The following is an 11026-nucleotide window of genomic DNA, read 5'->3' as shown; positions in this document are numbered from 1 at the left end:
GAGGAGTATCTTTGTGGCGTTCTTTGTATTTCCTGAATTTGAATGTTGGCCTGCCTTACTAGGTTGGGGAAGTTCTCCTGGATGATATCCTGAAGCATGTTTTCCAACTTGGTTCCATTTTCCCCCTCACTTTCAGGCACACCAGTCAGACGTAGATTTGGTCTTTTCACATAATCCCATATTTCTTGGAGGCTTTGTTAATTTCTTTTTCCTTTTTTTTTTACTCTAGACTTCTCTTCTCGCTTCATTTCATTCATTTGATCTTCAATCATTGAAACTCTTTCTTCTAGTAGATTGAGTCGGTTACTGAAGCTTGTGCATTTGTCTCGTATTTCTCGTGTCATGGTCTTTATCTCTGTCAGTTCGTTTATGGCCTTCTCTGCATTGATTATTCTAGTTATCCATTCTTCCATTCTTTTTTCAAAAGTTTTAGTTTCTTTGCACTGGTTACGTAGTTCCTCCTTTGGCTCTGATAAGTTTGATCGACTGAAGCCTTCTTCTCTCTGTTTGTCAAAGTCATTCTCCATCCAGCTTTGATCCATTGCTGGCGATGAGCTGCATTCCTTTGGAGGGGGAGATGCGCTCTGATTTTTTGAATTGTTTAAATTTCCAGCTTTTCTGCCCTGCTTTTTCCCCATCTTTGTGGTTTTATCTGCCTTTGGTCTTTGATGATGGTGACGTACTGATGGGGTTTTGGTGTGGGTGTCCTTTGTGTTTGTTCGTTTTCCTTCTGACAGTCAGGACCCTCAGCTGTAGGTCTGTTGGAGATTGCTTGAGGTCCGTTCCAGACCCTGTTTGCCTGGGTATCAGCAGCGGAGGCTGCAGAAGATAGAATATTGCTGAACAGTGAGTGCTGCTCTCTGATTCTTGCTCTGCAAGCTTCATCTCAGGGGTGTACCCCACTGTGTGAGGTGTGAGGTGTGAGGTGTCGTTCTGCACCTAGTGGGGGATGTCCCCCAGTTAGGCTACTCAGGGGTCAGGAACCCACTTGAGCAGGCAGACTGTCCGTTCTCAGATCTCAGCCTCCATGCTGGGAGATCCACTGCTCTCTTCAAAGCTGTCGGACAGGGTCATTAACATCTGCAGAGGTTTCTGCTGCCGTTTTTTTTTTTTTTTTTTTGCTATGCCCTGTCCCACGAGGTGGAGTCTACAGAGACAGGCAGGCCTCCTTGAGGTGTGGTGGGCTCCACCCAGTTCGAGCTTCCTGGAGGCTTTGTTTACCTACTTAAGTCTCAGCAATGGCAGGCGCCCCTCCCCCAGCCTCGCTGCTGCCTTGCAGTTAGATCTCAGACTGCTGTGCTAGCAATGAGGGAGGCTCCGTGGGCATGGGACCCTCCTAGCCAGGTGTGGGATATAATCTCCTAGTGTGCTATTTGCTAAGACCCTTGGTAAAGCACAGTATTAGGGTGGGAGTTACCCGATTCTCCAGTTGTTGTGTTTCTCAGTTTCTAAAGGGATTCCCTTCCCCCTTGCACTTCCCAGGTGAGGTGATGCCTTGCCCTGCTTCAGCTCTCGCTGGTTGGGCTGCATCAGCTGACCAGCACCGATTGTCTGGCACTCCCCACTGAGATGAACCTGGTACCTCAGTTGAAAATGCAGAAATCACCCCTCTTCTGTGTCGCCCACACTGGGAGCTGGAGGCTGGAGCTGTTCCTATTTGGCCATCTTGCTCGCACCCCCCAGGGAAAGTCTTTTTCTTTCCACAACTGCTTATAACTTGTTCAAATGTAACTTGCACCAAAGATGGTATTTTTTTCCCCCAAAAAGGACCTTAGGATGTGCTGACCACATGTGTTTCCTGGTAACTCGAAACAAGAATCTCTGTCTCTACTAAGCAAGGAATAGCTTTATACCTTTAATCATAGATTGTTAGGACAATTTGATGCTCTGACTATATCATTCACTGAATATGAGACATCAGACCTTTAGAAACTCATCTTGGATATAATGCAAGAGTTGATTCATTGGGTGATCTTGGTTCATTTAACTTTTATCAACTATTAATATATCAAAGATGAAATTTTATTGGCTAGCTAAGTCCTGAAGTTGGTAGAAAATCTGTTTTTAATTTTTTTCTCCATATTCACTGGCTTATATTTTTGTAAATATTTCAGGTTAGCATTAAGCTACCCATATTTCATTGACAATTTAAAATAAGCAATGATGTTAGTGTATAGCTGAAACTCATAAATTTAAAATCTCTCCCTTTTTGCTTTTTATATAAAAGATGTGCTATGATGGTTTTCTTTTGCACTTAGGTTGTCGTACTGCTCCGACAGATTTAGTTTTCATCTTGGATGGCTCTTATAGTGTTGGCCCAGAAAACTTTGAAATAGTGAAAAAGTGGCTTGTCAATATCACAAAAAACTTTGACATAGGGCCAAAGTTTATTCAAGTTGGAGTGGTTCAATATAGTGACTACCCTGTGCTGGAGATTCCTCTTGGAAGCTATGATTCAGGAGAACATTTAACAGCAGCAGTGGAATCCATACTCTACTTAGGAGGAAACACAAGGACAGGGAAGGCTATCCAGTTTGCCCTCGATTACCTTTTTGCCAAGTCCTCGCGATTTCTGACTAAGATAGCAGTGGTACTTACGGATGGCAAATCCCAGGATGATGTCAAGGATGCAGCTGAAGCAGCAAGAGATAGTAAGATAACATTATTTGCCATTGGTGTTGGTTCAGAAACAGAAGATGCCGAACTTAGAGCTATTGCCAACAAGCCTTCGTCTACTTATGTGTTTTATGTGGAAGACTATATTGCAATATCCAAAATAAGGGAAGTGATAAAGCAGAAACTTTGTGAAGGTAAGTCTTAAAATGCCTTAATATAATTTGGAAACAATTAATAATTGTGCTTTTTACATTTTGATATAATCTCTGCATTAACACTGGTGTAGATCGTTGTATTTAATGTCAATTATAATGTTACAACATTTATAATGTTATAAATGTTATATTTACACTGTGAGCACAAATTTTTTGTGTTATATGTATTTAGGATAAATTTTGGTTTTAAAAAATAATTTACAAATCTACATATGGAAAATACAATATTTTGTAACATTTATTATTTTTCCTTTCAATTATAACATGTCTATGGTAGAGATTGTAGAAAAAAGGCACAAAGAATAAAAATATATATAAATCACATGTAATTGTATCACCCCATTAATGAGTTTTTCTATATTTTACATTCTAGTTTTTTTCCTTTTTTCCCTGGTATGTTTTAGTTTACTTTTCTGCCTAAATCAAGATACTATTGCATATATAGTTTCCTACTTTGTTTTTGTGGTATATACTCTTGTGTATAAAATTTTTATACTCTATTCACATGATAGCAGGCAAGTTCCTACTGTAATTTATTTTAAATTTTTCCTGTTTTTGTACATTTAGTTTATTGCTGTTTTGCTAATATAAACGACAAAAATGAATATTCTTGTACATAGTTCTGAGCTAGAATTTCATTATTTCTTCAGAAAAAAAGCTTCAAATTACTGACATATTTAAAGTTAGGGAGAAGCATGTTAAAATTGCACTTTAAAAAAGCTTAATTTCCCTTTCGCACAACATTTGAAAATAAAATAACAGTTTATTAATTATGTTTATATTTTTTCATAAAATCTAACTTCATGTTCATGATAATTGCATGGTATGGGAAGGTCCCAGTTTTGGTAAATATTAATCCTATTAAGGCATAGACATGCTAATGTTCACATTATTTTAGGGGAGAGTAATTTTTTATATCTCTTATTTTTTAATAATATAGGTATTTAGTGTACCGTATTAAAGTAATATTCATATAAAGTGAATATTAGTTTGTCTACAGAAGCTCCCAAAGTGGGTGGCTTCACAGTTGACAAAAAAATCCTGTGTGTTTCTGGGTTAGGAAACAAATTATATCATTCATTCCTCTGTTTTCTTCACATTTGCTTGTGGGATATAGTAGAGGAAAACATTTTTAAATTTTCGTATTTAAGAGACTATAAAAAATTAAACATCTTCTTCCATGAAACTTTAAGTAAGGGTACTATAACTACAAATCGCCACTACAGTTCTTTTTATGAATCTCTAGTGGTAAGATTTTGTTGACGTTTATCATCCTGAACAGGCAAATAGGATTTAAATTTTTAATATGTGGTCATATTAGTTAGAATTCTTTGATTTTGAAGCCAGGTATTTTTCATTCTTAAAACAGACTTTTCCTGGAGAAATTTCATTTATCATTCATTTTTATCTTTAAATGTAAATGTAACTGATACAATGTTTGTTCAATATTTGCTTCAGAGACTTTTTCTGTGGATCTGTATTTTGGTAGATGCATTCTATTTTAATGATTCTAACTACAGATGAAAGAGTAGGTGTGCTTAAAAGAGTTAAACATTCTTTTAGCTAAGATGTATCATCTATAAACAATCAAAATTGAAATCTTGCCAAATATATTTTCATTCACACTCGAAAAGATGTAAATAATTTCTGTGTCTAATCAGCACATATCTGCTTCACAATAGCCATCTTTTAAAATGTTTTTGAAATTGCACTTATGGAATTTATATGGGTGTTCTGCACTTGACTTTTTATACTTGATTAGAGTATGATTAATGCAGTAAAACTAAAACATTGCTATATTACAGCAGCCACAAACCATGTAATCTGTGTTTGAATCATCTGACAAATTCACAAATGCTTTTTCTTTGATACATACTTAACTTCTACTTTGAAGTGTTAACATGTAGAATGACCATTTCCTAATTCTGTTTATTTTTACACTCTGCTGTAGTTAAATCACAATGAACAAAATATTATTGAGTTAAGTAATATTTACCGCAGTTTATTTCATCTTTGTGGACCTATGATTTCTCTGGAAGAGTTGTATCTAATACTTTCCTTTCTCTGATGGGTGATGATTCCTTTATCTGTGTGAAAGACTTCTGCTGCTGCTGCTGCTGCTACCACTACCACTACTACTACTACTGCTACTACTACTACTACTACTACTGCTACTACTACTACTACTGCTACTACTACTACTACTTCTACTGTTACTACTACTGCTACTACTACTACTTCTACTCTTACTACTACTGCTACTACTAATACTGCTACTTCTTTTTCTTCCTCCTTCTCCTTCCTGCCTCCTTCCTTCCTCCTCCTCCTTCCTTTTCCCCCTTCCTCCCCCTTCCTTCTTCTTCATCTTTCTCTTTCCCCCTCATATAAAAGACATTAACATGAAACCTAGTCTCCTAACATTTTTTAATGTACAGTATTGTGAATTATAAGCACAATGTTGTGCAGCATATCTTTGGAACATTTTCATCTTGCTTGACTGCAACCTCCATACTTTCTTCCTTCCCTCCTTCTTTCCCTCCCTTCCTTCCTTCCTTCCTTCCTTCCTTCCTTCCTTCCTTCCTTCCTTCCTTCCTTCCTTCCTTCCTCCCTCCCTCCCTCCCTCCCTCTTTTCCTTCCTCTTTCTTTTTTTCTTTTTCTTTTTTTTTTGGTAATGGCCAGCCTAACATGTATGAGGTAACATTTCATTGTAGTGTTGATTAGAATTTTTCTAATCATTAGTGATGTTGGACATTTTTTTCATATACCTGAGGCCATTTGCATATCATTTTTGGAGAAATGTTTATTTAAGTCCTCTGTCCATTCCTTAAACAGTTTTTTTTTGTTGCTGAGTTGGAGTTTTTTATTTATTTTGAATGTTAACCCCTTATCAGATATATGGTTTGCAAATACTTTATCCCACTTCATAGATTGCCATTTTACAGTGTTTTTTTCTCCTTTGCTGCACAGAAGCTTTTTAGTTTGCTATAATCTCAGTTGTCTATTTTTGCTTTTTTTGTTGCCGGTAACTTTGGAATAAATCCAAGAAATCATTACCAGACTGATGTTATGAAGCTTTTCCCTAGTTTTCTATTAGAAATGTTATAGTTTAAGGTCTTATGTTTAAGTCTTTGAGTTGTTTTTTGTATGTGGTGAGAAATAAAGGTCCAATATTATTCTTTTGCGTGTGGATATCTGGTTTTCCCAGCACCACTGATTGAAGAGATCCTTTCCCCATCAGGCAGCCTTACCACCCTTGTCAAAGATAAGTTCATTGATGCATGCAAGAGTGTTTTCTGGGCTCTCTATTCTGTTCCATTTGTCTGTATGTTTGTTTTTATGCCTTTACCATACTGTTTTGATTACTCCAGCTTTGCAATATATTTTGAAATCAGGAAGTGTGAGGCCTCCAACTTAATTTTTGTTTCACAAGATTGTTTTGACTGTTTTAGAGGATTCATATAAATTTTAGGAATGCTTTTTCTATTTCTATAAAAAATGTCATTGGGATTTTTATAGGGATTGCATTGAATCTGTAGATCACGTTAGGCAGTGTGGAGTTTTTAAGTAATATTGTCTGCCAATCCATGAACACAAGATATATCTCCATTTATTCCTTCTTCAGTTTCTTTTATCAATGTTTTGTAGTTTTCAATGTACAAGTTTTTTTGATTCTTTGGTTAAGTTTATTTCTAAGTATTTTATTATTTTTATGCTTTGTAAATGGGATTATTTTCTTAATGTTCTTTTTAAATTGTTGTTATTGTATAGGAACACAACTGATTTTTATATGTTGAATTTGTATTCTCCAACCAATTGGTTTATTCTAACCATTTTTTTTTTGGCATGGAATCTTTTATGTATAATCATTAGGGTTTTCTATATTTATTCATGCTATCTGTGAATAGAGATAATTTTCTTTCGTGATTTGAATCCCTTTTATTTATTTTCTTGCCTAATTCCTCTGGCTAGTACAATGTTGAATAGAAGTGGTGAAATTAGGCATCTTTATCTTGTTCCTTGTCTTAGAGGAAAAACTTTTAACATTTTACCATTGAGTATGATGGTGGCTGTGAACTTTTCAAATATGGTCTTTATTATGTTAAAGTAGTTTCCTTCTATTCCTTACTTGTTGTGTGCTTTAATCATAAAATAGTGCTAATTTTTGTCAATTTTTTCTGCCTACATTGAGATAATCATATTGTCTTTATCCTTCATTCTGTCAAAGACACATTTATTGATTTTATATATCAAACTCTTTCATCCTGTGGATAATTTCCATTTGGTCATGGTGTATAATGTTTTTGATGTGCTGTTAAATTCAGTTTGTTAGTATTTCATTGGGGATATTTACATCTGTATTCATCAGTGATATTGGCTTGTAGTTTTATTTTATTATGGTATCTTTTTCTGGCCTTGGTATCAGGTTAATGCTGGCCTTATAAAAATAAGGCCAGTGTTCACTTCTCTTCAATTTTTAGAAAGATCTTAAGAAAGATAGGTATTAATTCTTCTTTAAATGTCTGGTAGAATTCACCACTGAAGCCACCTGGTACTAGGCTTTTATTGTTGGGGTGTTTTGATTACTGATTTAAATTTCCTTTAATCTCTAGTTATAGGTCTGTTCATATATTCTATTTATTCACGTTTCAATTTTGGTAGGTTTTGTGTTCTAGGAATTTATCCGTTTCTTCTAGGTTACCAAATTGTTGATATATAGTTGTTCATAGTGGTCACTTAAAATCCTTTTTATTTCTGTGGCATCAATTGTAACATCTCTTCTTTCACTTCTTGTTTTATTTGAGTCTTCTCTCTTTTCACTTAATCTAGTTAAAGATTTGTCAATTTTGTTGATTTTTTTCCAAAAAAGCAACTCTTGGCTTTGTTGATTTCTTTCTATTTTCTATTTTATTTATTTCTGCTTAAATCTAAATTATTTTTTTCTTTCTGCTAACTTCAGGCTTAGTTTGCCTTTTTTTTTTTTTATAGGTCCTTGAGGTGTAAAGTTGTTTATTTGATATCCTTTTTCTGTTTAATATAGGCATTTATTGCTATAAACTTCTCTCTTAGTACTGTTTTCCTGCATCTCATAAATTTTGGATGTTGTGTTTTTGTTTTCATCAGATATTTTCTAACTTTGTCTCTGATTTTTTCTTTGACCTAATGGTTGTTCAAAAGTGTGCTATTTAATTTTCACATATTTGTGAATTTTTCAATTTTCCTCCTGTTGTTAATTTTTAGTTTTATTCCACTGTGGTTGAAAAATACACTGGTGTTGATTTCAGTCTTCTTAAATAAGACTTGTTTTGTGATTTAACATATGGTCTGTCCTGGAGAATGTTTCATGTGCAGTTGAAGGGAATATGTATTCTGCTGCTGTTTGGTGAAATATTCTGTGTGTGTCTGCTAGGTTCATTTGGTCTATGTTCAAGTCTTCTATTTCTTTATTGATCTTCTGTTTGAACGTTCTAATCATTATCAAAATCCTCTAGTATTATTGTGTTTCTGTCTATTTCTCCCTTCAGTTCTGTAAATGTCTGCCTTATATTTTTGTTACCATGGTGTTGGCTGCATATAGAATCATAATTATTATATCTTCCTGGTGAATTGACCCTTTTATCATAATAGGATATCTTTCTTTGTCTCTTGTTATTCTTTTGTACTGTGTGATATAAGTATAGACATCTCTGATGTCTTTTGGCTACCATTTGCATGGAATATCTTTTTTCATTTTTTCACTTACAGCCTATGTGTGTCCTTAAATTTAAAGTGATTCCTTTTCATTTCTTTTCTCCTTTCTTTCTTTCTCTTTTCTTTTCCTTTCCCTTTTCCCCTTCCCCCCTTCCCTTCCCTTCCTTTCCCTTCCCTCCCCTTCCGCTTTCCCTTTCCCTTTCCCTTCCCCTTTCCCTTTCCCTTTCCCTTTCCCTTTTCCTTTCCTTTGTCTCATTCTGTTGCCCAGGCTGGAGTGCAGTGGCATGATCATAGCTCACTGCAGCTTCAACCTCCCAGACTCAGTCAATCCTCCCACCTCAGCCTCCTGAGTAGCTGGGACTACAGGCACATGCCAACATGCCTGGCTAACTTTGTTGTTTTTGTTTGTTTACTTTTGTTTTTGTTTTTGTAGAGATGGAGTTTTGCCATGTTGTCCAGGCTAGAATCTTTTATAGATAGTACATAGTTGGATTTATAGCTCTAAACCATTCAGCCTCTCTATGTACTTTGATTAAGGAATATAATCACTTACATTTAAGGTAATTACTGATAGGAAAAATTATTATTGTCATTTTGGTAATTATTTTCTATCTTTCCTGTAGCTTTTTGTCCCCTTTTTTTGTTTACCGTCTTCCTTTGTGTTTTGTTGCTTTTTTAATGGTGATGTCCTTTATCATTTTATTTATCTTCCACAAATATTTTCTTTGAGGTTATCATAGGGGTTATATGAAACATGTAATTATAACAACTATATTTTAAGTTGGTGTGAAATTAAATTACATATAAATATTCTATATTTTTACTACCTCTCCTTTGTTACTGATGCCACAAATTGCTTTTTTTTATATTTTATATCTGTTAACATATTTTTAAGTTACAATTTTTAAAAATGCTTTTGTCTTTTAACTTTTACACCAGAATTAAGTCATTTATGTACCACTATTACAGCATTCTCTGTCTATATATTTACTTTTATCAGAAAAATTTGTACTATCTTATGCTTTTATGTTGCTGTTTAGTATACTTTTGTTTGATCTTGAAGGACTCCTTGAGAATTTCTTATAAGGCAGGTCTGATGGTGATGAACTTCCTCAGCTTATATTTATCTAGAAAAGTCTTTATTTCTCCTTCATTTTTGAAGAACAGTTTTGCCAATCATAGCATTCTTGGTTGGCAGGTTTTTTTTTTCTTTTTTTCCTCTCAGCGCTTTGAATATGTCATCCCACTCCTGGCCTGCAATGGTGCTATTGAGAAATCTGCTGATAGTCTTATCAAGGTTCCCTTGTACATAAAAAGTCTCTTTTTTTTTCTTGCTGCTTTCAAAATGTGATCTTCGCCTTTAACTTTTGACAGTTGGATTATAATATGTCTCAATGTGAATTTCTTTGGGTTTAACTTAGCATATATTAGGCTTCTTGAATTCGAGTGTCCATATCCTTTTCCAGATTTGGGAAGTTGTTGGCCTCATTTCTTTCTTTTTTTTTTTTTTTTTTTTTTTGAGACAGAGTCTTGCTCTGTTGCCCAGGCTGGAGTGCAGTGGTGCCATCTCGGCTCACTGCAAGCTCCACCTCCCAGGTTCACACCATTCTCCTGCCTCAGCTGCCTGAGTAGCTGGGACTACAGTCGCCCGCCACCGCGCCTGGCTAATTTTTTGTAATTTTAGTAGAGATGGGGTTTCACCGTGGTCTTGATCTCCTGACCTTGTGATCCGCCCGCCTCGGCCTCCCAAAGTGCTGGGATTACAGGCGTGAGCCATCGCGCCCGGCCGGCCTCATTTCTTTAAATAAGCTTTTTGTCCCCCTTTCACCCTCTTCTTTTTTTTTTTTTTTCCCTGGAACTCCCAAAATGCATATATTGGTGTGCTTGATGGTGTTGCATAAATCTCTTAGGCTTTCTTCACTCTTTCTCATTCCTTTTTCTTTTTGTTTCTTTTTGTTTCTCTAACTGGATAATTTCAAATGCCTAATTATTGAGTTTGCTGATTCTTTTCCCTCTGCTTGTTAAAGTCTGCTATTAATCATCTTTAGTAAATTTTTTCAGTTATGGTATTCTTCAGCTAAAATATATCATACTTATTACTTATATAGCTGACTATGTAATGCTAATTATTATTCTTCAGAAAATACTCTTTATAAGTATGATTAATATATAATTAATTATAGATGAGATAATATGTCCAATTGAAGAACTTTCATGACTAAATGGGACCCAGGTTAAGTTTTTTCCAGAGAGATAGACTAATGATATTTGAACTGTAGAAATATAAACTGCTTGAACTGGAAAGAAAATCAAGAACAGAAAATAATTTTTACCCCTGAAATGCTAAGAATGCAAGAAAAGAATTTCAGTGTTCATTTTTGAATTCAATAAATTAAGAGCATTATCCAAAGTTGTATGACTAGTTGATAGGAAATCCTGGATGAGAATCACAAATCCCATTCCATTGTTTTTCTTTTCCATAGGTGTTAGATTGTCTCATATTGCTA

The 11026-nt window shown here is 35.0% G+C and overlaps 1 protein-coding gene across 1 annotated transcript in view; it reads left to right on the top strand.

The window, feature by feature from the left end:
* The window catches only part of COL21A1 (collagen, type XXI, alpha 1), a 204853-nt gene that overhangs the window by 80681 nt on the left and 113146 nt on the right, over positions 1 to 11026 (top strand). The window contains exon 5 of the mRNA XM_012002053.1: positions 2259 to 2810. Coding sequence (XP_011857443.1) covers positions 2259 to 2810 — 552 coding nt within the window. The remainder of the gene's footprint in view (positions 1 to 2258; positions 2811 to 11026) is intronic.

The sequence above is a fragment of the Mandrillus leucophaeus genome, unplaced genomic scaffold (genome assembly GCF_000951045.1).
Source record: "Mandrillus leucophaeus isolate KB7577 unplaced genomic scaffold, Mleu.le_1.0 Scaffold676, whole genome shotgun sequence".
In the NCBI taxonomy this organism is placed as follows: Eukaryota; Metazoa; Chordata; class Mammalia; order Primates; family Cercopithecidae; genus Mandrillus; species Mandrillus leucophaeus.
The sequence above is the reverse complement of the archived record's forward strand: the minus strand, read 5'-3'. Positions and strand labels throughout refer to the sequence as shown.